Source organism: Anabas testudineus, chromosome 4 (genome assembly GCF_900324465.2).
Source record: "Anabas testudineus chromosome 4, fAnaTes1.2, whole genome shotgun sequence".
NCBI lineage: Eukaryota > Metazoa > Chordata > Actinopteri > Anabantiformes > Anabantidae > Anabas > Anabas testudineus.
Genome location: NC_046613.1, coordinates 15,968,775 through 15,995,002, shown reverse-complemented (window position 1 = coordinate 15,995,002; position 26,228 = coordinate 15,968,775). Strand labels below are relative to the sequence as shown.

At 37.1% G+C, this 26,228-nt stretch overlaps 2 protein-coding genes across 7 annotated transcripts; one reads left to right on the top strand and one right to left on the bottom strand.

Annotated features, from left to right (window-relative positions):
- Window positions 1-1,456: 1,456 nt before the first annotated feature.
- LOC113152769 (lisH domain-containing protein ARMC9) lies at window positions 1,457-21,961 on the bottom strand. 5 transcript variants are annotated; one of them, XM_026346196.1, is made up of 26 exons: window positions 21,808-21,961; window positions 21,287-21,443; window positions 21,000-21,125; window positions 20,598-20,768; window positions 20,106-20,261; window positions 19,868-19,960; window positions 18,594-18,618; window positions 17,152-17,309; window positions 16,681-16,779; window positions 16,025-16,060; window positions 14,138-14,172; window positions 13,923-14,034; window positions 13,616-13,708; window positions 12,707-12,797; window positions 12,391-12,514; window positions 12,069-12,208; window positions 10,613-10,689; window positions 10,157-10,231; window positions 9,609-9,699; window positions 9,247-9,299; window positions 8,858-8,956; window positions 7,960-8,075; window positions 7,253-7,362; window positions 6,686-6,791; window positions 4,495-4,679; window positions 1,457-2,698 (listed from the first exon to the last, which is right to left on the bottom strand). In XM_026346196.1, the coding sequence occupies exons 2-26, from the start codon at window positions 21,359-21,361 to the stop codon at window positions 2,676-2,678; spliced, it is 2,469 nt and encodes an 822-aa protein (XP_026201981.1). In that variant the 5' UTR covers window positions 21,362-21,443; window positions 21,808-21,961; the 3' UTR covers window positions 1,457-2,675. The 5 variants fall into 5 exon arrangements, with proteins under 5 accessions (XP_026201981.1, XP_026201983.1, XP_026201982.1 ...); XM_026346198.1 differs by having other exon boundaries at window positions 7,253-7,359; XM_026346197.1 differs by having other exon boundaries at window positions 21,287-21,387.
- Window positions 21,962-22,233: 272 nt separating this feature from the next.
- Window positions 22,234-25,563, top strand: polr2h (info polymerase (RNA) II (DNA directed) polypeptide H). 2 transcript variants are annotated; one of them, XM_026344788.2, is made up of 6 exons: window positions 22,234-22,395; window positions 23,332-23,423; window positions 23,698-23,781; window positions 24,181-24,274; window positions 24,471-24,554; window positions 24,793-25,563. In XM_026344788.2, the coding sequence occupies exons 2-6, from the start codon at window positions 23,351-23,353 to the stop codon at window positions 24,908-24,910; spliced, it is 453 nt and encodes a 150-aa protein (XP_026200573.1). In that variant the 5' UTR covers window positions 22,234-22,395; window positions 23,332-23,350; the 3' UTR covers window positions 24,911-25,563. The 2 variants fall into 2 exon arrangements, with proteins under 2 accessions (XP_026200573.1, XP_026200574.1); XM_026344789.2 differs by lacking the exon at window positions 22,234-22,395 and adding an exon at window positions 22,396-22,472.
- Window positions 25,564-26,228: the final 665 nt, after the last annotated feature.

The following is a 26,228-nucleotide window of genomic DNA, read 5'->3' as shown; positions in this document are numbered from 1 at the left end:
AAGTCCAGTTGGTCTTTTTGAAAGGACTGGTCAGGAGGAAACAGGAGGTTCAGGAGACCGAGACACTGAAACATCTCTTCTTTGTTGGCGTCATCTTTTATCAGTAGTCCACATGCCTGTCTACTGATAACATGTCCGAAACAGGGTGTTAGTTATCCTGATGACACATTAGTTGAAGGTGCCTCTGTGATTGGAGACAACATCCTAAATTTTTGTTTCTTTTTGGCTCTAATTTCCATTGTAGCTACATTTTCTCACCAGATTTCTGGGATATAAGAGGTTGTGATGAGTTACGATAAAATCAAATCTGGAGCAAGGTCATAAACAGGTGCCCAGGTTAACTATATTAACTAAAGCACATGTTTGTAGAAGTTAAATCAAGTGGTTGGTGGAATTTTTACACAATCTGTTTTAGTCAGAGTTGAACACAAACCAAATTAACTTTTGTTTACACCAAGACGATAAGAAAAGTGTATTTAATACAAATGATCTGATGGCATATTATCATCTTACTCCAGAGGTGGTGTTCAGTGGCATCCAGAATAACCCGAAGTTCTTGAAGACAATCACGTCTCATGTGAAAGGCTTCATCAGTTCTTGCAGATGGGATGTGAACTTCAAGCAAGTCCAGTTGCCACTGAACAGCACCTCCCTCTGTGGTTAGGGTTCAGGATGTTAACTTCAGGTCAAGGTAGCTAAGAGGAGAGCAACTTGATAGGGAAACAGCTGTTGACACAACACTGGATTAACTTTCTAGACCCTTATTAAATTCTTGCTGCTTCAACTTTTAATTTGTACTATTACTGGATTTGAGATGTCACCTTGAAGATCATGCAGCTACTGAGCAGAACATAACTGTTGTCTTAAAATAGATTTTGACAAGGATCCTCTTAAATACAAGGCCTCGAGATAAGCACCTAAAAGCACCCATCATGTGACCTTTCAGTGAAAGTACTCGAAAAGATAAAAAAGTAAAGCTGGAATTCTGGAGAGTAGACAAAACCATGACTTTACGACTTGTCTTGATAGGACATTTAAACTAAATCTGATGAATCCTGGAAGTAAAAATAGTAATGAAATAAAATCTGAACTCCCTTGAGTGTGATAAAAGCTGCAGTAAACATTTGATATTTTTCCACATCTGTAAGCCCCATCCCTTAGTCTTTATCCCCACTTCTGTTTTGAGAGAAAACACTCTATTCCGCTCCGTCGCCCTTACAGCTCGACAGTGCCAGCATGGCTTGAGCTCAGGGTTACACAGCCACCTGGCTGCAAGTGCGTCAGTCGGTCATGTCCAGCCTGTTTCCTCACATTGTGCTAGTTTTCACTGCAAGCGTCCACAATCATAATTGTTCAATATGTCATCTCTCCAGGGATTACGTGAGAGCTAGCTGTATGATGGTGATTTCATTTTCTGAACAAGTATTAAATGTCATTTGAAAAAAAAAAAAAGATCAACTGTCACACATTTATTTAAAAGCACTGACAAAACATCAAATTCTAGTTCATATCAAAATGAATCACAATAAAAATGGAGTCATTAACATTAATACAGATCACAACACCTGTAACGCAGTGCAAATGTAGAGTAAAAAAGATAAATGCTGGATTTAAGACATTCACATATATTCAAGTTTTCTTTGACATAGATTGCATGGGTGGCAGGTGTGCTGTATATTAACAGTAAGAAGCAGTTTTTAGTATCATTTCAAACATGCATTCGACTGGCAGCTCAGATAAGGACCTGTGTCAATCTCGTAAACATTTCTGGGGCATAAGTTTAACACGAGCAGCTATTCTGATATCAGATGTCTTATATATGAAGGAAAGCTGGTACAATTATTTATTCATGTGGACGGATAGTTTACACCACAGCCCAAAATCTATAAATATACATAGCGAAACTCAGGAAATATAGATTGTGGAACCAAGATGACATCGCAAAATAAGCAGCTGTAACATTTATTTTAAATATGTGTACAATCAATTCAAGACAAAAAGTCTTTTCTGTTCCTCATTAAATTAATTAAACTTTGTGATAACCACAAAAAGTGTAAAAACAAAAAACATTTCATCTCCATATCCATTTATTTAAGTTTCCTATTTTCATCTATTTGAAAGCATACTGAGCTTTATTATCAAAACACTGAGGATCATATGCAGACTTTAACAGATATTGAGGTTTTATCCACAAAAACATGCATCTCTGGGACCCTGTCCCTGCCGGCGTGAAGAAAATGTCCCACTAATGTCCCTATGTCATGTCAACCTGGTGAGTCAGGAGGCAAATGAGAAGAAAAGTGATCATTTCTTTTCTTTTGTACTTAGTTTTGTCATGGCTGGAAGATGAAGACATATTTAGAGGTGCCAACTACCTCCTTGGTGAGAAAGTGGAGAAATTTAAGGGTGACTAAGTGTAGAAGGTGCACTGGATGGGTGGCTGGGAGTTGTGATTATTGTCTGACCTCATATTGTGTTACAGAACAAGTCTATGCTGAAACCTGACGATTCAGAGCAACAATCCTTCACATTGTTTCAGCCCCTCCTCCTCCTCTTGCTGCTGATCCTCGACCATCTCTGCTGCCCCGACCCTGATCACAACCTGGGGGGATGATGTTACAGGAAGCCTGATGCTCCAGGGGAGATAGAGCAACTCCATGGTGACAGCTCCCTCTTCACCTCCTCTTTGACTGGCTGCCTGAAGTTGGAAGAGTGAAGAGGGAGGGGATGGGGGGTGAGTTGGTTGTGTAATTTAAGAGAGCTGGAGGAGAAGAGTATGTATAGGATCCGATTTTAAAAAAAGTTCTCCTCTAGACATGTTTTAAGATAAATGTGTGCTAAGAAATACTGGAACAGTAAGTACAACGTCTTTTCGAGTTGTGCTAGGGCTTTAAATTATAGCAGCAGTAACGACAACTGGCATCAGTAGACAGCAAGAAACGAGTGTATCCACTGTGACTGCAATACCTAAAGTGACTAGTATTAACATTTCAAAGTACACTCCCTCTACTGCTTCTGTATCTGTCATCGCGTGAAGTCAGCCTTGTGGTCATGACTTGGGTAGAATAGTGCATTTTTTTCCCGGTCTTCTCAGCGTGCCGCGGGAGCAGTGTCTACGCTTGCTGGGCTGAGTGGGTGGCCCAGTCAGCCACACAAACACCTCCTCTATCCCTCCTCAGCCCAAGGAAAGTCTCAGTCAATCACAGTTTATCAAAAGTGGACCTGAAGGGGCTCTTGCCTCAGCATGTATTTGTTGTTCTCTCCTTGTAGCCAGACTCCAGGATGCACAAAGTATTATGCCTAATAACACTTGACAGTCAGCAGAAGCTACAATTAAGTGAAAATAAATTGAAAAGTGACTCAAGAAAAAAAAAAATCCAATAAAAGCTATAGAAGCTTATATATAAACTGGACTTGTGTGCTCGTCATGCCATTTCCTTTTGGTTATTGCCCCTTAAGCAGAACTATGATTAATTGACTTCCTTATGAATCCACAGATGCCTGACACTTGCCAGACCTCCAAAGTACAACACAACACACAGGAGGATGTGGAAGCTTTGACCATTAGGGGCTATTACAGACTTTATGGTAAGGATGCCCAGCGGAGGAGCCGGATGTAATTGCTCATCAAATGCATTTTGGATGCATGAGAGCATCTGGAGATGTTATCCCCCAGCTAAGAGCAGCAGGGCAACTGTCATCTTTCCTACAGGACCTCACGTGTTATGATTGTGAACAAATAATCATAGAATCAAAATGGCAAATAAATATGGGGATATGGTTGGGTTTGGCTGAGTGGTTCATTTATTCAACAATACACATTTTTCTTTTCACATTTTATAAAATAATATTTTTAAGTCAAGCTTTAATGCGTAAAAAGAAAAAAGCCATTGCCTGTCAAAATCAGAGTAACTAAAGCTAGGGCTGTGAATGAATAAGGTGTGTAAAGTAATATGTCAATAACGGAGACTAAGGGATTAATAATATGCTTCTATTTCTGTCGCCCACTGGTAGCTGCATAAGGGTGACACAAAAGCCTGGAAACAGAGAACTAGCAGATTGTGTTGCAGACTCTCAGTTAAATCTGCTGAAATCAAGACGTGAGCTTAAGGCAAATTTCAGGTTTCTCTTTTCACCTATTACTGTAAGTCTGCTTTTGTTCTCAGCACAGTGAGAGCGGACAGTTCTGAAGTACCTGTTTGTAATGAGGCAAGAACATTTCAATGAACAATACAAAGTTCTCACTTTAAAAGCCAAAATGTCACCATGCCAGGTTTGCAGTACAGTTTATCAGGGATTGTGTTAATAGTTACACCTAAGTTTCTTTCGTCTTTTAAGACTGCTTTGGTCACTTGACTAAAGTACTGGATCCCAGAATCATGGCTGGCTATTATCTAAAGCAACTGGCACAGTAGACAAAATTACTAACTGGTCAAAGATGCCCAGGGCTGACTGCTGGCCAGTACCGATTTCCCACCTCTAACATATGCTTACTTCCACTTTGTCGTCGTCCTCCTCCTGTGGAGCTGCTAGATCCTGGCCGGCTGCTCTGCCATGGCTCTGACTGGGAAGACTGGGGAGCCAGGACTCGACCCCTGTGAGCACTGCTCTGGCTGGCTGCCGTGTCCGGTGTACGAGGAATCTTAGGCTGGCTTACAAATGCAGGGATATAATCACCACTGGTTGACAGTAAAAGAAAAGGAAGAAGAGAAAATAAATAATGACATTTGCTTTGTAGCAATTCCCTAAAAAGACAAATAATATTGGCTTACAAAAATAAAACATGTAAGACAAAATAAGACAAGGCAACAGGTAATCCAGGTACAGAATGCCTACACAATTTATGTTAAGGATAAAATAACCAAGCAAGCTGTATGTTTGGATATTTTTCATCTACTTCTTTTAAAATGTACTTTACTGCTTTACTGGAAAGACTTTTCTTGGAACAGCTGCACCAGATTTTATGAGATATGACAATTATAGACAGATCTCATTTCACAAAAGAGTGGCAGATTGTTTTATGCACAAAAGATATTCAATTTCATCAGGTATTTCTTTTAAAAACAAAGCGACAGTGTGTCTGAAATTTAAGGGTTGGTCTACACAAGCTAGAATAATCAAAACAGGCATATTTCAACAATGTATGTTAATTAGTATGGCACACGTAAATGTTCGCACTTGACTAAAGTAGTAGTAGTAGTAGTAGTAGTAGTAGTAGTAGTAGTAGTAGTAGTAGGAGTAATAATAATAATAACAATAATAATAAAAGCAAATGTCATCAAGCTTCAGTTTCTCCCTTCAAACGCTGGAATTTAGCTAGGCCAGAGCTATAATCTTCTGTTTCTCCATGATGCCAGCATGTTTTTACTTTCTGTTCAGCCTACGCAGGTTAAACATCACTCAAAAAAAGTGTAATATATGGCTATATGACTACCTTCATCTACTGGACAGGAGCCAAATGACCTACATCCTGTGGAGAAAAATTATACCATAATAAAGGAATGGGCTCCAGTGAACTTACAGTGTATCTTGTTTCTGTTCACAGTGATCATGCTGGCTCCAACATCTCTGCTATGATTTGATATAACTGGATGTTACAAACTGTAGCTGTATGAACCCAAGTAGAGAATCTAATGGGTTCAATAAACTTGTATCCTCAGCTGCAAATTTGCAGCCGGCCCCTAAAAAACCCAACTCAAGGAGCAACAGGGTGCCAGGACATCTGTCTTTCACTTTGAGGACCAAATGGAAAACAGTCTGGCTGCCACCCACCCAGGTGTTGTGCATATAACAAAGGCAAAAATATACATCTTCTCATTTGCTATTTGCCAACTTGCTGTGTTGCTAAGATTCTATTCAGCTGACTATCAATAGCTGTGTCCTGAAAATGCTTTTGACTATAAAGGTCTTGTCCTCCAAACTGGAGTGAAATGAGGCTACTGAAGCCAGACTCCACCGGGCTGCATTGTAGAGGTGTTTAACGTTCCTGGAGGGTAGGGGAAAGGATAACCTAAGCAGTTTCCTAGGACTTATTGCTGCTGGTGGGATTCAGGAGTCAAGTTCCTCTGGGATTTAAAGGAGAGAAGAAGCAGGGGAGGTTGGATTGAATGGGTCTCTTTGTAGGCACTGCTCGTTTAAACGCATGTCACAGTCTCACAGACCAGCTTGGCAGTGCTGAGTCACCAACTGGTGTCAAATAACAATCTTGCCAAATCTCTCCACAGACACACAAATAGTGACACACATCTCTGAGTTTTACAGGAACCTCACCTGACTCGTGCTTTTTATTTTTCTTTAGCACACTCATTAACAAGCTGGTTCAGTTCATTACATAAAGAATAGATGCTTCTGAACAGCTGGCACACAGGTTTTTAAATAAAATATTGCTAATTTATTGTTTTGTCTGTAATCTGTATTTTGTCTCTGACCAAGTGTTCAAACACTTCCTTGTTATTTTCATGTCTGTGGCATTTGAATTACAACAATTAAAAACAAATTAAAAACAAAAAACAATTAAATGCATGGTTTCCATTCCATGATATAAAACACAAAGTTTCGGCCAGTATAACAGGAGCCCTCACATGCCCTAAATCTAAATCAACATTTTCAAATGTAGCTCTAATATATTAACATGCACAGAATCACAGTGTGTGTGTTTGCAGATAATGTTTGGGTGTCAGTTTACCTGGCAGAGTGTCCATTGTGTTCCACCTGGGAATGTCCTTTTGTAGCTCGCTCTTCATACGGCCTGTCCAACTCTGACTCCTGGGACAACTGGCCACACTCCGAGTCTGAGTGTTTTTGTGTGACAGTAGGGAAAAAACCATTAGTGCTTCATCAAACTCACTCTGGATTCATACCAAATTGTCTGACTTTCCAATTTAAGCAAAAGTCAACACACGCATGTGGTCACTATCAACTGGATTAACAATGATAGATACTGTACATTTATTTTATAGAAGGCCAAAAAAGGCCATTAGCCACTTAGAGTCTTCTGTACATGAAAGTGAATTTTGTTCCTTGTGGACGGATCACATCAAACTAATTCAGTAAACATCATAAGCAGGTCGAAGGGAAATAAAATGACGATCAAATGATGAGAATCTAACAACTATTGTGTGACGATCACCCAGAGTATGGTCAAAGGATAATAGTTTTCCTCCTTTGATCAAATGTTCTTCAAGGATTTATCTACTCATATAAGTAATCTGGAAGACATAGACAATGCGTATTTATGCAGCGATCTACCCACCAATGCTGTGATGTAGGGAGTCAGCAGTGCTGGGGCGACTGCCAGAGCGTGTAGGAGGTCGGGAGTTGTATCTTCTTTCCTCATCTCCCTGTTTGTTGGTGCGATAACTGCTACACGTGACACATAAACACAAACAAAACAGCTCTGGTGATTATCCATTTTCACTGCACAACACCGTAAAACAGCATCACCACTGGTTCCAGTTAAAAAACTATAAAACCAGTGTGTCAATTATTTGTTAATTATTGTCCTGTTATCTCCAGCATCAGATAATGTGTAAGATACCATTCCCAAATTACTGTCATATCCCTTACTTCCAAATAATACCTCTTCCTTTATCCCTGCTGTCTGGTTTACATCTTGTATTGACAATAATCTGCCTTTCAGTACAAAGTTCAAGTCTCCTCCTTTACCCGAACAATTCAATCATGTGGCTAAATAAAGTGGACAGCACAATCACAGCAGAAAATACCTCTAGGTTGAACTATGAGTACAGATTAGCTTTAAGAGACCTCAGGTGTCTTCATCAAACTATAATTTTCTATAGCACTGACTACAAACTGTGGAATGAATCACTAGTTCCTTTGGGCAAGAATCCAAATCTTCACACTTGCTGTTCCTCCAGTACTCACAGACAGTGAGGATAAGTGTGTCATTTTAAGGGTGTCCTTTCTATTATGCATTTTCTGTGTGTGTATTTAACTTACAGTGCATTGACATTACGATGAGAACTTGGGGTGACTGGCCTTTGTAGGGGCTCATCAACACTAGGTTGAGGCAGAAGGGTGGACTTCCACTTCACTTTTGTCATGTTTGTCATAATCTGCACAAACACACACATATAAAAGTATATTAGAAAAAAGAGAAAACAACTATGTACATATATTTTTACAGATGTGTGTTAATTTGTGAATCGGTAGCCATCACTAAGAGCAGAGATACAGGCTGTAGTGATGACACTAACTAACACATCAAATAATAATAAATAAACAACACATGTTGTCATTTACTACAGGATGACAACATGTGTTGCTTGCTAATATTAAGGCCTGTCTTGTGTTACAACATGTAGTTAGGACCAGTCTCGAGACCCACTCATACTCAATAGGTCTGCGGTGCAATGAGAAGTTAAAAGGCTGCTAGTTTGGTCTTGAAACCATCGAAAATAGATTAAACACAAGTCCTGGATGGAGTATACTGTATATGGTTCCAGTACTTGACTAGGGTACAGGTACAGATAAAATGTTTCTAAATCACATATGGAAGCACAGACAGAAAAGCAGAAATTCAATGTGTGTGTTGAATTGGTCACTAAATCAGTGTCAATAGACCAATCTCAAAAAGTGCCACCTCACATTAGTGTAATGTTTAGCCTTCTTATTTAGGGAGACACTAACATTGTTGGCAAAATTATGCATAATGTGAATTATAATCTTCTTTAATGATCTGTTGATTATATTTTTTATTTTATTTATGTTATGTTAGTTATTTATTATATTTTACAAAAAAGTACTTTGGTCAACAAGATGTCCTTTTTAAAGTGCTATATAAATGCATTAAATTAACTAATTAAATACATTCAAACTATGCATTTAGAGTACTTACTCCCAGGTACTCCGTAGTGAGCAGACTCTCTCCAGACAGTTCTCTGGGCTGTGGTTGGAGAACTTCTTCTTTGTCAAGATCTGTCTCCATTAAATCTTCCTGTCATAAAATAATTATCCACAATTAGCTAACAGTGCTTGGCATCAATTTACAAGGTTCCCACAAAAGATCAGTGTAGTTTACAGTTTTGGAACTTAGTTAGTGGCAAATATGAATATGTACTTCTGCTTGTAAATCTCACTTTGCACCTTTTCCTCCACTTTGTTACATTGATTTATTTTTGTTAATTCATTTAAACAAAACATAAACATATCTATCTATATTAAAACATATCTATCTGATGTCATTAGATATTTAACAATATCTAATGGGGCGAGAGAAAGACTTACATCGTTGTCGTCCTCTTCCTCTTCATCGTCTGATTCTGGCCCTTCATCCTCAGCTTAGTGGAAAACACACAGAGATAACTGCTTCACACTGAATATAATTAGAAGGCCACATTTGATAAATTTGAAGAAATCCATAAATACACAAGTATCTAAACAAAATAACGTTACTGCTATTAATGAAAAAAAGTCATTCCACAAAACCTAATTTTTTTACCTATTGTTATTCAATAAGTTGCTATGTAAACAACAGTGTCAGTGGCACAAGTGGCACATCACCCTGAATTTGCATGACTACATTAAGTTTTGGTTAGTACTTTATTTACAAATGCATTTTATAAAGTACAATACATGTATAAACTGACCTGAGTTCAGCTGTTTAATAATGAACTCAATCTGCCTGTTGAGGTCCGGGTTGTCCTCTTTGCTGTAGCAGCGGAGAATTTCTTCTACACTCTACATACATGAGGAAAAAAACATGTCATACTGGTGTATGGACATAACTTAATAGCAATAAAACAAATACAAGGTATTTGTTTTCTATTTCAGAAGAAAAAATAAGGACTTTAAAGATCGTATAAACTTTCAGCTGGAGTCCAAAATGAAAATGTTAAGCCACACCAGAAAGCGGATTATAATTTATGACCATAATGATGTCTGAGTTATTTATTTAAATGTGATATTTTATTATTTTATTATATTTTATTGGTTACATTTTATTCTGAGCAGAATGACACAAATACAACACACGCACTGTCAGTACCAGTATTTTGGCCAGTGTCTAAATGACTGAACAACTGTTGTTTCCTCTGCACACTGGCTGTGTTGGTGACAAGAAGGGAGACAAATGCAGAGCAAAAGACAAACTGTGTCTGTTTCCTCCAAGCAGGTGAAGACATTTCTGCTATCTCACCATCTCTTTGGCTTCCTGTCTCACAGAGGGAATACACAGGATACTGTACAGGGCTCCATTCACATATGGTCGAATCTGAGGAAAGTGACACAGACACAAACACACAACCTTTATATTTATGGTCTCAGGTCACACTGTCATAACTTGTATGAACTTACAGTGGCAAGTAAACATAGACACAAAGTGGAAAAGATTTTTTACCACATGGTGCCAACATTGTGGTCCTTTGTCCCTTGTGGTGCAATGATTTGTGTTTCTTTTGGAAAAATTCATGGTTTTGTACTTTCACTGGTTTTAAAATTAATTTGCACATTTGTTTTTGTATGTATTTTCTTATACTACATGTGTTCATAGGTGAAGTATCCATAATTTACACACTCTATAAGTATGTACATTTTATTATATACAATATGCATGTAACATCTGTGTGCAAATTTTGACATATTTATATATCACCTCGTGGTTCTCGTGTCCAAGGAGGTCAGTTAGAACCTTCAGTACATGCTTTGCGTTCTCTGCACACTTCCTTTTTCCTGTACACACACACACACACACACAGACACACACACACACACACACACACACACAGACACACACAATTCAATTTAACAACCCAAAGACTCAAAGTGAAAACATATTGAAGCATTTTCTTGTAAATTAATTTAAAATCCAGAACTGTCTACATGTATATAACATCTCAAAATTCAAACGGCAGTTCAAGAGAGAAAGCAAGACAAAAAAGATTCAAGGAACTGTGCGTAGACATCCACAATAACAGTTTTGCTTTGAGCGGCAGTATGTCAGAACAGTGTCCTCAATAAATGTGAAATGGGAAGAAGTCAGGAACAACCAAGACTCTTCCTAGAGTTAGCTGTCCAGCCAAACTGAGTACCCAGATATGAAGGGCCTGGCCAGGAAAGTGACCAGGAAGCTAGTAGTCACTCTAGCAGATCTTTAGAAGTCCTCTGTAGAGATTGGAGAACCTGACAGACAGATGAGCACCTCAGTAACACTCAATCAGTCAATCAGGCCTACTACAATCTAAATCTACTGTAAATTTTATTTCAAAAGCCCTTCATCATAAATAACAACTCAAAGGACTAATCAGTGCGTTTTTAGACAAAATACTATTCAACCTTAATAATAAAGTCAAATTTACCTTTCAGTTTAACAAACGCAAAGGAGAAGTAGTTTACAAATAACAGGGATAAATTTTGAGTCTTGAACATGACATAAACAAATATCGTGTCTAGGTTTGATGTAAGGGAAAAAAGGTGAAAAAATATGTACAAAGGATTGTGCACTGATAAGTGAGGGGTTATATAATGTGTAATGTGTGTGTGTGTGTTTAGTACAAACTGTAAAAGCTAAAAGCTTTTATTGGATACTAACCCATCAATAATGGACTTTACTCTGCCCATTATGAAATCTTCCAATAGGAACACATATGTTCTTTTGTATTTGGCTTTGAAAGACATACAATTCATTTACACTGAAACTACCAACTATTAGTAAAATACAATTTCCTTCCTTATTCCTACAGTTCGGGAGGGTTTTGATCTAGTATTGCAGAGCAATCCAAATACTTTTGAAGGTTTACAAGACATTAGTGAGGCCAACTGTGTTGTATGAACTGGAGGCAGTGGTTCTGACAAAAGACAGGAGGCGGAGCTAGAAGTCACAGAGTTGAAGATACTGTGACTTTCGATGGACAAGTTTAGAAACGAGTGAAATACAGACAGACAGAAAAAGAAGAGTTACTGAAGAGTTAAAAAAAACAAGGCATATATTTACTGTGTACTTTCATGTACAGTATGTGTAGACCATTTCATAGGACTAGTAACTGTCGGGGTCCCTGCTTTGTTTCTGTTGACCAGAGTCAATTAGGACCCAATAGGTGTCATGCCTTTACCTTTTGTTCTCAGACATAGGTTCATAAGCAGAGCTGCAGAGTATTCCAGGGTGTAGTCACTCAGGCAGTCTGAGTCCTGCAGTTCATCTACAAGCCATGCAATCACATTGTCTGCTATCATGGCTGTCTGCTGACTCCTCCTATCAAAACAACAATAATATTTGTGGTCTGCTGTGAGACAGGAATTTTAGCTGAAGAGAAAAAGTGACTCACTTTGTAATATACTTAAAAACATTTTACAGGGAGCTGTAAATACTGAATTAGGTGATTGAGTTAGGTCAACATATTCTACAATTCAGTGTAGTATAGTTTACAAATGTACCGAAGGCTGAGTTTCTGCAGGGCCACAAGCACATTTTCTCTGGTCAAGGAGTCTTTTTCCTCCTTCCTGAGTGTCTCTGTCAGAAGCTTCAGAAGAATGGGGATATGGGAGAGGTAAACCCGACCTGTGATCATTGACACAATATGGAGTTAAGAGTGGGCTGCTGTAGATATCAACAAATGGTTTTTATTACATGATAAAAGGAATGACGTTGTCCCACATTGTATATTCCTATGAATGCAGTTATAGTAGATGATGACTAACTTACAAAGAAATGTTAATGCTTAACCAAAACTGATAGCAGCAGAGCACTCACCCTCTGCAAGGGAAGCAAATGCATTGATGAGACGAGCCATGTATTGGCAGACAATCTCATTCTTCGACCTCAATAAATGAAGCACAGTTCTCTATGAAAGCACAAATTGCAAAGTAGTTTAAAATTGTATCAAATGCTTATCAGATGCGATTAGTACTTTGAACAAAATGACCATTACTTATGAGCAGGTCACATGTTTTGCTAATAGATGTCTGTTACTCCCATTTTATCTAAACAATTGCAGAGCCTAAATGTGCTTTTTTCAAAAGCTAACCGACCAAACTGATTGATCAAACTGAAAGTTCACGACACAATATACAGTGGCAAGAAAAAGATTAACTCATTAATGAGATAAAACAACCCAGAGTGACAGCCAAAGATTTGAAGGCATCATTAGAACTGGGTAACATCTGTGAGCAAATTGACACTCCACAGCGGTATTGGCAAAATGAATCAGTTATTAATTACAAGGGTTCACACACTTTTTCCACTAGCATGATAAGGTTATTATGGTTGTTCTCAATAAAGATATGAAAGGTCAGAATTGTTTGTGTTACTATTTTAGGCACATTATGTTTGTTAATACTCTTGACTTAGATGAAGATCAGATCACATTTTATGACATTTTATATTTTTTAATGCAAAAAAATATTTAGTGCACAACTTTTAGTGCACATACTTTTTATTACTTCTGTACATGTATAGGAATGTATAAGAACCACCACTTGGCCACAGCTGACCAGCACACTGATAAAAAAGATGCCAGCACAGACCTTTAGACAGGGTAATTTTTTCTGACATTTTCATGTCAGAGGTCAGTCTGAGAAAATCTATTATTGAAATGGCCTTTGTCATAATCTATATAAAACATACAACAGAATGTGATCACAAAAACGCTTCAAACCCTACCTGTTTAGTGCTGTAGCATTCCAGCAGATCATTGCTGATATAGGCCTGAAGAACAGTGTCTCTCTGTTCACCAGGGAGTGAACGAGTCAGTCTCTATAGAAAGAATTGAAAAAAGGACTCAGCAATAAATAAAAATTAAAAAATTAAACACCCTCTCTAACAACTCTCAAACTTCATAGAATGCTGTCTAAAGCAAATAACGTACAATAACCTGTAAATGCAACGGTGTATCATTACAAATACTGTATTTAATAAAAATAAGATATATAGAATAGGAAATATTTTAAATGCCAATATGAATACTCACCCAGCGCAGTGCTTGAAGCAGTAGGGACCTGAGTCTGTCTGAGCCTTCAAGCAGATCTTTCTTCAGCTTCTCATAGTCTAATGATGGCAGCATTGGTACCTCTTTAGACCTCCTGGAGATTCATTTAAAAAAACAAAACAAAGCAAAAAACACATCAGCCATATTTCATATGAGCACACAAACTGTAGAGATTAGCAGAAAATCTCTTCACTTACTGTGGTGCAATGGATGCTCGCAGCATCGAGGAGGCCTGCAAAAAACAAGAAAGATATTCAGTGTATATTTTAGAACATGATGATTTCATACTACATTCTTAGTGTAAACATTGGAAAACATAACCCATGCCACTCTAAACTAATTTTTTATCTTGTATTAATTTTACTATCTCTACTTACTCACGAGTGCTCTCTGTCTAAAACGATCAAGTTAGCTACTGAGTAAATGACTTGTTAGTGTTTTTTGGGACATGCATACATCATGCTACTGGTACATGCTGAATCCTTGAACATACACTAATACTGTGTGGCAACAAAATCCATGCAGTCAGTGGGAAGATAAGGCTAAGATAATTCAACAATTAACAAGTTCCACAGAGGGCAGGTTAGTGTGAAACCACCATCCCTTCATTTGCCACACCTCACTTCACATGTACTGTAGATCTGCATGCAGTTATGGAGGCTTGTGCACAGTCAAGTAGCCCATAGTGGTAGCAGTGTAAGTTCAGAAGAGTGATCCGTATTGTTGGCGGTATCAGGTGGTCTGGCAACATTTTTGCTTTGGTGTAGAGTAGGTTATACAGAAGTGGAGGATAATACTGATACTTGGATTCTTTCCCAAATGTCCTTTTCCCTAGACATTTCAGCTGCTCTGAAGAATGCTTGAAGGACAAGAGGAAATGTTAGCCATAGACATTTGATACTATGGGTGCCAGGACCTTCAGGGATCCAACTAAGGATTACCACTGATGTACTGTACAAAGGTGACAACGATTAGCCTTTGTTGCCGCCTTTAAGCCGGAATGCCACAAATGTGAATTATTGATCCCCAAGGAGATCAAAAAAAGTGTTCAATTATTCATTATACTGAAACTACAAATGTCCTACTAATGTCAAGAGGTTTTATGAAACTACAACAAATATTTTTACTGTTTTTGTAACACTTTGATTTTAGGGCCCTGTTCATTCTCAGATTCCAGTTGGCCACCTACACATACTGTACAAGCAAAAGCTTGACCTAAATTTTCCAACAATGAACAATGCACACACAAAGATGCCTTTATATTCTTTATCTCTTTAGTATGTATTCACGCTATTCACTTTATTTATGACTGCGGGGAAACCGAAAGCCATGTTTTGTTAATGTTATTGTCTAAGTAGATAGCTCTGCTCTGTCCATGTTTAATGGTCAATTATAGTGTTATATTGCAATATTGGGTACTGTTGTTGCCTGTGTGAGAGCCAAATACCAAATTCTGACAACTAATTCTGTGGCTTTCTGTCATATACTGTAGCTTGTAGGGGTTTTCATGGAATTTATCTGACATTAATAGATTGTATGTCATGTTACATGTTTAACCTAAATGCCTATTTTAATAGTGTTTTGGTTGTGAAATGACTGTAATTTAACCCAGCCTGTTTGTCTTGTCCTCTCTAAATTGTCTGTTGTCTCTCTAATGTGTCCGTTCTAAATTATTTTAAAGAATTGTTCAATTAAACAAATGCTACAACAAGACAGTACAAGAAGTTTAGAGGATGAATAATGACTCTAGCCATAGGAAACAAGTGGATTTAGTAAAAAGCTACATCCTTCACGAGATATTCTTGTTTAGCTTAACAAGTGGTGTCACTGGACAAATTTAGTCATTCTTAGTACAAACACTTAAAACTTAAACAAGTAGGAACCTAAGGAAAATATTAGGGAATGTATATTGAATACAAAGATAGACCATGAAATATCCAACAGTAGTAAAGGAAGGGAAGGCAGAAAAAAAGATGAGAAGAGGAGGAGGGGAAGAGGTGAATTAGCCACGGCGGTGGACAGGCAAAATGAGAGGCGGGGACCTGAGCGATAACAAGAAGTAAAGATGAAAACATGAAACTTACATAGCCATCATCATAAGGACTCATAGAGTAATATCCCTTTGTGGACAAAAGCATTACACACGCACAAACACACAGAAAGAAGTTGTTCAGTTGTAAACAGAAAGATTTCACAAGACAGAATTCAATACCACATTGAGAACACAGACAGTTAAGAGAGACTGTCAAGGTATCAATCAACAGTTTTAGGTTTAGAGTAGGTCTACAGTGTACTTCATGTCATAAAGTCACAGTCTAACAGCTTGTAAACATTATCAACGATATTCTAATTTTTGCCCGATATTTGCTTCATTTCTCCTTTTCATCCTCCTGAGTGTGTATTATTGTAACTCTGGAATGCATTCACCTTTACCAGGAAACAAACTGCAGGATAATTACACAGTCTACAGGCTGCAGAGGACAAAGACACACTTTAATGGAGTTTTATTTTTCAAAGGCAATGTCAACTTGACAACTACCGGTGAAATAAGGCAGCAAGAGCAATTCTGCTGTTGTGTGACCTGTCAGTAGTTCAGTAATCCATTATTTTACTGAGATTATTTTTCCAAATTTTCCATTATTTTACTGAAATCATCTTGTCTTCTGTTATACTATACTTCTACCAGTAAGGTATGAAGGAGAATGACGGAGAAGAGAGAGGGCTGTATGTTTTTACTCACAGTGCCAGGTCTGGTGAAGTCAGTGCTATGCACCACACTCTGCCTCATCTGGCTGCTGAACAGGCGAACACACACACTCTGCAAATACTCTGGGGAGATCTGTGAAAGTACAGCATGCCTGTTTTACAGCTTTAAGATACTGTGAGTGGACAGAAAGAGGGAAAGCAGTGTTGCCTCTTTTGTCCCTGTTAAAGAGCAGTGTCATGTAGTGGCAAAGTGCATACGTGTTGTTTTTATCAAAATGCTATTTTTATATATAAAAGAGCTATGTAGTTAGGAATAGCGCATATGTGAAAACCAGTCTAATTAAAGCCAGTGTTTGTACCACTCATTAACTCAGTGTTAGTGTGCATTTATCTCTTTCTGTATCTACCCTGGGTCCACCTATCTGTATACATCTTTATACAGTATTTTGTGGGTGTAGTTATGTGAGAGTGTGTGTTTGTTTGCCAAACAGTTAAGCTCACTCACCATTTTTCCACTGACGGTGGCCTCCAAGGAGTCAACTAGCTCAGCAGTGATTCCTATCAGATTGTGATAGTCAGCCTGCATCTTGTTGAACTTTCGAACATAGCTGGCAATGCGCCGGTCTGATTCAACCAGTTGGAGCTGTAACTGCTGCATGGCCTCTATGTAGTCAAATACAAACACAGACAAGGGTTTCAAGAAACAAATAAAAGAGATAAACTACATTTAGATTATGAGCAACATTTTCTGTATAACAAGAAGTTATTGTTTTTTTTTATAACCAATTATCCATTCCTGAGCTATATTGTTTTTCATGTAGAGGGTCACATGGGGACTGGAGCTAGCCTAATGTCTAAAATAGATTTTACAATATGTCTGCATGTGGCTACGTCACATGTCAATTCTATGTTTAAATGAGCATTGTGTAATTATTAATCATTACAAACGGCTATCTGCAACCAATTGCAGTATTAAAATAATTTATCTCCAGGACAAATCTTTGGCAATGCTCTCCATCAATACTGTATGTGCCGTTGATTTATTGTAAGCTATCATTTACATTTTTGCAATTTTAACCTAGACTATTTGTCCAGTGCTGGGTACCTTAAGATTTCAGTGGGTGGGAAGCTTTTGTTCCTTATCAGAACAAACACTAATAAATGTTACACATGGCTAATTTGTGCTATGGGACTATGAACCAACAACCTGAAGCTTCTACCTACAGTAGCTATAAGAAGTATTCACTGCCTTTTTTTAAGTTTTCAAATTTCTTTATTTTCCACAATACTGATTCATGGTTATTTAATTTAGCTCTTCTGACAAAAAAACAAATTCATGTTACATTGAAAACAGATCTCATTACATTATTAAGTGCTTGAGTATTCACCCTTCAAAGTTTCCCCACTGGATCATCATCGGTGCAGCCAAGTGATTTAACAAGTTAACACAATCAATTACACTAGTCCCCATATTGCACTGTGACTTGTTTCCATCCCCTAACTTGCAGTTTACAATAATCTTCTTTTACTTCTTGGCCTGGATACTGATTCACCAGTAACTGGACTTTGCAGATATAGGTGTATTTATAATACAATCCTTGCAACACATTAACTGCACTCACTTAACTATCTGTATGACTTCAGCTGGATGCACAAGCGATAATTTAGGCGAGTTGCTATAATGAGGTTGAATACAATCTTTTTTAAGTTTTAGATTTTATTTGATTTAATTATTTTATATTACTTTATAGAGATCTGTCTTCACTTTGACAAGAAAAAGTATTTGTTTTAAATGTTTATCAAAAAACCAAATCAAATCAACCATGACTCAATGCGGTAAAAGAAAATTATACGACTATAGTCAGACATAATATATAATATGAAGTAGGGAGAGACAAATTAATTACAAACCACTACAAAAAGTTGGGTTATTTTTAAGGTATTTACCTTTAGTACTCCTTCCGCCCTCCTTCTGCATGCAAGTTTGTTAAAGAATACTCATCCTCAATAAAAAATATATACAAAATTCCTACTATATTTGTTTGCTTATTATTGTCAAGCAAAGCTTCATATACACAATGAAGTAATATGTATTGATGCAATGTTATTGTGTTTGGACTACGCAAACGTATGACAGAAACCATTTATGTAGGATTAAGCTAATTAGTTACACTTTATGAAGAGATTAAAATGTTGATGTTTAATCAATACATGTTTGTTTTACAGGGAGGGATAGATAAATTTCAAAAAGGTCTCATGGTCTGACTGGTGTATTAGCAAGTGCAAACAAAGCTGTCGTTTAATGCATTTTCATGACCCTAAATAGAAGCATTACAGTTAGCTTTCTTTTCTAAATATCAGGTAAGTGTTCCCACACCAAACAACTAATTTTCATGATAATAAATGTACACATACTACATTTTTTCTATTTTCACATTTGAGATTATAGTTGGTAATCTATAAGCTTTGACTGTTGTCCAGTAGGAATAGTTTTTCGTTTTGCAGCTGTGCAAAGGGGGAAGTTGATCCACTGAATTTCCAGTAAAGGCAACTATTCTCTAGGTGAATTATATCTGCCCTCCTACTTTTAAGGTGTGTTAGTGTTAGATTAGATTCTGCAAAGCACAAACATACCTATTTATAAATGCAAATCAAACATGATTAGGTTGCAGGATACAAATCAACCAGGTCTGGACAACTGTCTGACTGTAAAATAAATATTTGGTTTCCTACAGAAAACCTACCTTCTTAATTTTTTTTAATTTGAAATTTAATATTGCAGTTTAGCCAGGAGACGAAATGGAAAGCACTTCTCCCCCAAAAAACAATTTATTATTATAAATGCAATTTTTACTTGTTGTGTTTTATAAGCAGCCTCTTTGAGGGCTACAATATGAAAACAGTTCCAGAGAGGTAAACATTATCAACTTATACGGCTGTTAAGGACCTAATTAATGGCAATATTCAAAGGTATAATTGAGCATTTCATAGATAATACTATTTTAATTTATTTTTTCATTTAACCATTAAGATCTGATGGCAGTTAGTTTTTCTTATAATACATAGAAGTTTTGACATTGTCATTTATGTAACACCACTTAACAAGTAACTGAAAGAAAAATATTATATTATTACTTGGTCTTGAAATAAAAATATTTAGCCTTCCATCCGTACTCATGATTCTCTCAGCAATGACGTGAGCACACCCAGATAAAGGATACATATAAGCTCAGAAGCCTTGGGCTGTTGGACAGCTTCAGTGTCACTGACAGAAACTGCTCCAGCTTATTCTTCAAACGTGGTATCCAGGAATCCTAAATTCACATAATGTAGGTTGGAAAAAAATGTGGTTAGGTGTTTTCTAAAAGTGGCACTGAGCAATAATGTTACATTTTCTAGGTAATAATTAGTTCAGAATAAGAAACTACAGTAGATAATATTCTATGATTAACTGAGCACCTGGAAAAGACTTTTGAACGAGGGGTGGACAGTGGGATTAGGAACAAAAGGTAAGGCATAGTAAGGCAGAAACTCTGTGGTTTGGCTCAGTGCTGCTCCTCGAGTCTCCAGGTACTGCTTGAAGTAGGAAATCCTCTCTTGAAACTCAGCTTGATCCTAGAGACAGATTTGAGTTTTCCAATGAACTTTCAAGTGAAGTCAACGACATGATAATACTTTAAAACATGCCTTTTGTTGGATACACATACTGTATTGTCCTGTTATAATTCTTTGTCTTGACCTACTATCACCAACAAAAACTAACGTCACTACTTGTATACTGCAAAATCAATATCATAGAAAGCCTACTGAACCTGTAGCGCCACTTAGTGGAAATTTTGAAAAATAGCACATAATAGCACATAATATTCAGCTATAGGGCTTACTTGCATTTTGTTTGTGGATACCAGAGTGTAAATAACTAAAAAAAAAGACAAGTTAAGATGAACATACGTGTCCACTAGGATGCCTTCTCAGTGGGTAGATGGTGAAATGAATGTGAAGGTAGAACTCCAGGCTCTGGGCCTCCCCATCTGTGTTTTTTACCTCTTGGGGAATATTCTCCATCCACAGTTCAAAGAACACCTTTTGGTCTCCATTGTCAAAACACCTAAGGAGGTCTTTCTAGAAAAGTCAGAGTTAGGAAAGATTGGTTGAGAGGACAGCAAGGACCCTGGAAAGATATCATCCACCAGCAGGAACAATTTGCAGGTTTTATGACAATAACCAACAATATTTGGAGATAGAATAATACAAAATAAAAATACAAAAACCCTAGCAATTTCTAAGATGCACTTTCACAACTAATTAAATAAAACCATCGACAACATATTGTAAGAAATGACAATCATTTACCTCAACCTCACAAATCTTTGAGTCTCTAAGAGTACTTCCTTGAGGCTTTGAGACAAGCTTGCCTTTGCTTTTGCACTCCTTGTTGAAACAGTTAACGGTCTCTTCAAATTCCTCAAACTTAAGGTACTACAAAAGACACAAAACAAGGACAAGTGACATTAACCCCAGCTTAGGCAGTGCAAGATGGAGCTGTTTAAGGTGTCTTGACAAATGTGATGTTATATCAAAAGTGTAATATTGCCTATTAATATGTCACTGTGCGTATTCTCTACACTTTCATATAGTACCTCCTTTATCATCCCAAGAAGGCTGGCCTCAGTTGCCAAGATGTCACCCATCTTGGCTTCTTCCCTGGAACTCATGTAAGTGCCCACAACTTTGAAAACACCTACCAACAGCAAACAGCACTCCTCTCATGAAATAACACGAGTAATGCGTTAGTACCTGCAAGAACGACACAGCACTCAACTATTATAGTATAGTGGGCGGTGTAGTACCCAGAGAGCTTCATAACAAAGCGACCGTCTTTATGTTTCCTTTCTGGTACTATACAATTTAGGTAACATTAAATACTGCTGCAAATGCTTTAATGTACGTGAACAGTTCCTTCATATTCTTAACAAAACAACAGAAGCATTTAATCTTAACTGTTTTTTACTGCATTTAAATTTTAACATTATCTTCAACAGCTAAATTAAGCGACAAAAAATGTGGCTAACAACGTTAACAGACGTTAGCTGACGGGCTGGCTAATAGCTAACGTTAACTATTTTAACATTATGTGACATTAAGAGAGCATCATTCTCACCTTACTCGAGTGCTATTTACTGTGTGGGTGCGTGTTATACAGTTTCCAGTGCGTTCATCCACAGTATAAATGTATATAATCCATTTTCTATAAGGCTTATGTGCTCTCCTTGCATGTATCTTTCTAGCTAATAGTCAGCTAGCCATTAGCTAGCAACGGTACACAAATAGGACGCTAAGACACCTAGCAACTGCATGGTCGAGCAGGGCAGTCCGTAAAGTACAGGCAAATGTCGTAAATAACGATAATTACAGTGGTATATAATGTAATGCTTTCTCAACGCAATCGGTTTGCTTCTTAGACATTAGTATTAGATAACACTTCACGAAAGATGCATTTCTCTCAGAATATTTGCCGTTATTTTAAATTATCTCTTTTTTTGTGTGGTTTTCAACCGGAAGTAGTTTGCGTTTCAAAGGTCGAGCACATTGTTCCGGCGCGGTATGGTTTTACAATGAATGAAGTGTTACTCGAATAAATTATCTACGTTTAACACACGTTTGTGGCACATTTTACCACAAAGAGAAGCTAGTTGACAGCGACGATTGTGTATGAACAGAATTACATACGACGTTCAACTCATTTAAGGTAAGCGTGGGGAATCGAGTGGTGAAATTAGCTAAAGCTAACAGCTAGCCTGAAGAGGATACACTGCTGAAGTTGTGGTAAATTTATGACACACTTTATCTTTAATTTAGTTATACTTACTAGCAAGTATCTTAGAACAATTTTAGCAAGAATATTTTAGAGCCAATGATTTTTGCCTTCTAAATGTTATATACATTTGAGAGTTGTTTATCTTCCGCGGTGGACCTCTGTTTGTCAGTGCATGCTCTCGTTAAAGCTGAGTTAGTGTTAGAAAGTGACTTTGTCTAACTCGGTTTAATTACAGTACGATGCATTTACTAAATAAAGGACAAACATGTCTGGTCTCGGGTAGTCAGCGGTCACGATGTGGTGTGGAGATGCGCTGAAACCTCAGTGTAAGCTTAGGCGTTATTTAAATGAAGTGCAGCTTGGTATTTGTCGTCAACTCTTAAAAAGACGCACATGACTTTTGATAGTGTGATCTAAACATCTAGTGACACCTCAAGCAGTAAGTTTATATCTATAGTGATTTTCTCAGCATCTTGTTTTGATGTAAAACAGGTCTAAAGTAACAAATAGCGTTAAACAATAAACACTGGGAATAGGCATTTTAAAATACATATAGGAAACCATCAGATATGTGTTTCTGTCTTTGCTGATGAATGTTACCAAAGTCCTGCTACTGTTGTTGCTGTGCTATGTAGGGCTGTCAATAATAATAATATGTAAATAAAGATGTAAACTATGTGATTGTAATATTCACATTCTGCTAGTAAAAATATGACATGTATTTCTTATGGTACTAATGAAACCTGAAAATACTGTGCTTGTAAAATAATAATTTCTCTATTAAAATGTAAAATATACACTCCTGTCATTAAAGTCAAAAGTTTTATTGACATGTCTTTTTTTTATTTATTGTTTTTCTTTTTCAAGTTCATAAACCAGAACAGAGATGGCTGGAATTCTCTTTGAGGATATCTTTGATGTTAAAGACATTGACCCAGATGGGAAGAAGTTTGACAGAGGTGTGTCAAATGTCATTATCAAACAAGAGCAGAATAGCAAGATATAATATATTGATGCTAGAGATGCTTGCTCATTCATTATTTTCCATTCTAATTTTTAAGTACATATATACATATGTTGATTTTAATTCTTTGCTTGATTCATGTTTAAGTGAGTTTCGTATTAAGAATGCACTTTTATTTACATTTAGCCATTATCGTGTATCTATTGTCCTTCAATTTAAAACTTCAAGTTAAGCAAACAAACTAAATCATTGTTAATTATGTGTTACAGTGTCTCGGCTGCATTGTGAAAGTGAATCTTTCAAGATGGACCTCATCTTGGATGTGAACATTCAGATCTATCCTGTTGATCTTGGTAAGAAAGTAACTTTGTTCCTGTGCATGGACTATTAGTTTAGTTTATGTTAGTTAGCATGTAGATCTAACATGTATAAAGTACAACTAGATGTTTCCAAAATGATTTTTATTTTTGCTCAGCATGATTTTTAAATAAAGCCATTATTGCACAATAGTTTAAAGACACTCACAGGCCCTCACAATATTTGACTGTTGATTGCATACTCTGGCACATATGTACTAGGTGAGCTGTATCACTTTTTGCTCTAGTTCCAACCAAACAGAAAACACTTTAGGTATGAACAAAACCATTAAATAACATACAGCATGAATCATGCTTTATAAACTCATCACTAACATAATGTGTCCAGAGCAACATGGTAAAAGCAATATGTTGTTATGTTTTTGTTTTATTAAGGTGACAAGTTCAGACTGGTTATTGCCAGCACATTATATGAAGATGGAACACCCGATGATGGAGAGTATAATCCTCAGGATGACCGGCCATCTAGGTACAACAATTACGCTCCAAGTATATACTGTATGCATTTAATAATATTACCACGTGTTATTTGGGCATTCTTAAGATTCTAACATTGTTTTTATATAAATTCCTCTTCTGCCCTGTAGTATGTAGTTGTTGTTGTTTGTTTTCTTGGTTTACATGTACATTCTCATTTTACTTTTGTTTGTTGTTTAAATTTCCAGAGCGGACCAGTTTGATTATGTGATGTACGGAAAGGTTTATAAGATTGAGGGTGATGAGACCTCGACAGAAGCAGCTACACGCCTGTGAGTGATGCTACGTTTATTTAGTAAATTGGCTGAATGTACTATTATATTTGTTACATTATACAATTACAATTTACAGGAAATAAAAACCTTCAGCAAATTATTCAGCTTAATTAGTTTCCAGTATCTTTCACACTATTTCACTTTTACAAATATAATAATGCATTATCAGTGCAGATTAAGAAATGTAATCTGTTATTTCTTTAATCCTTGCATTGATGTGCTCTCTGTATTTTAGCTCGGCTTATGTGTCTTATGGTGGCCTCCTCATGAGGCTGCAGGGAGATGCCAACAACCTTCACGGCTTTGAGGTGGACTCGAGGGTTTACCTCCTCATGAAGAAACTAGCCTTTTAAAACCCTGCTCTCCTCATCCACTCACCATGTTTCTTTTACTGCCACAGTCAACCTTAACGTCACACTGTCAACATTCATATTCCAGTCTGGAATACACGAACATCCCCAACAGCAGCTCGCTGACAGAACACGTGGAGGCCAAATGATTTTTATTATTATTTTGATATTCTTAGTTACAAAATGTTTCCTCCAGATGGACTGCAGATTAAAGACTGTGACAATGAGCTGTTGCAACCCCATCTGCTCACAAATTTGTAAATAAAAATATCTTTTATATGAAACAGTTGTAAGACTGTCAGTCTTTGATCACACCATAGTTGTTTGTCATGTTATGTTTATTCCATAGGTTTTATTCCTACCTCAAAGTAGGTGGTCATACACAACACATTTCACTAGATTGTATTTTATTTTTATCTTTTACTTTTATATTATCAGTAACATCCTGGGCCATTTCGATATTTGGACAGCAGTTAAACTACATGTAATAATAGAAAAGAGGGTGGGAGAAGATGCCGATAACCTGGGCATGTAGCTCATACATTGTGTTCTTTGGTAAAACGCATATTGGATATACACTGGAGATCAAAATGGAAGAACAATTTATGTACACTTGATTTTTTTTCATAAATAATGTCCTATTCATTGCTTAACAATTGAAAGAATTTTTTTTCGTGGCGAAACCATGTTGCTAGAACAGTGTCCTGCAGCCACAGGACATCACTAGTCTCTCACACTGCTATAGAGTGATTTGTCAGTTCTGTGTCTGTAGTGGGTTCTTGGCCATAATGTTGCCAAGGAACTTCTAGAGGTCTTCTATTGGGTTTAGATCAGGACTCTGGGCTGGCCTTTTCATTATTTTAATGTTTTCAGTTTCAAGGAACGTAGGTATGTAGAGTGCTGCTTAAATTGTCTTCTAACTGGGCATTAAGAGAACTGTTCCACATAAGCGCACATCAAAAAGAGAGTACAATTTAAGACATTTGGATAATTCTGACAGAGCTGCTACCATGTTTGATTTTACCTCTAACTTCTACCCTTCTAAATGTGTTTTTCTGATTTCTTTTTGTGCACCCTCCACTCCCAGGACAAACGGCCTCTAAATACTTAAACCATTGCTGAAACATCTACTGGATGTTGGCAGGTATTTTAATAAATGAAAACATTTAGCTCTCAGCTCTCAGTTAAGCCTTTCATTACTCCTCATGCAGTATTTGCTTGCTGCAGCAAAACAAAATGTGGACACTCAGGAAACAGAAAATTGAATTCAGGGTAAAGAGGCCGCTTTTGTTGTGCAACACAAGGCTTTGCAATGTCAGTG

What these genes read in the sequence shown, in the direction of transcription:
- LOC113152769 (XM_026346196.1), bottom strand. Translation starts at nt 21,361, where the DNA reads ATGAGTTCCAGGGAAGAAGCCAAGATGGGTGACATCTTGGCAACTGAG. An exon ending in CGTTCAAAAGTCTTTTCCAG is followed by an intron (nt 19,961 to 20,105) that starts GTGCTCAGTTAA and finishes ATGTGAATTTAG; the next exon opens with GATTCCTGGATACCACGTTT. An exon ending in TGCTTCAAGCACTGCGCTGG is followed by an intron (nt 13,709 to 13,922) that starts GTGAGTATTCAT and finishes TTCTTTCTATAG; the next exon opens with AGACTGACTCGTTCACTCCC.
- polr2h (XM_026344788.2), top strand. Translation starts at nt 23,351, where the DNA reads ATGGCTGGAATTCTCTTTGAGGATATCTTTGATGTTAAAGACATTGAC. An exon ending in TGGGAAGAAGTTTGACAGAG is followed by an intron (nt 23,424 to 23,697) that starts GTGTGTCAAATG and finishes TATGTGTTACAG; the next exon opens with TGTCTCGGCTGCATTGTGAA. An exon ending in GATCTATCCTGTTGATCTTG is followed by an intron (nt 23,782 to 24,180) that starts GTAAGAAAGTAA and finishes TGTTTTATTAAG; the next exon opens with GTGACAAGTTCAGACTGGTT.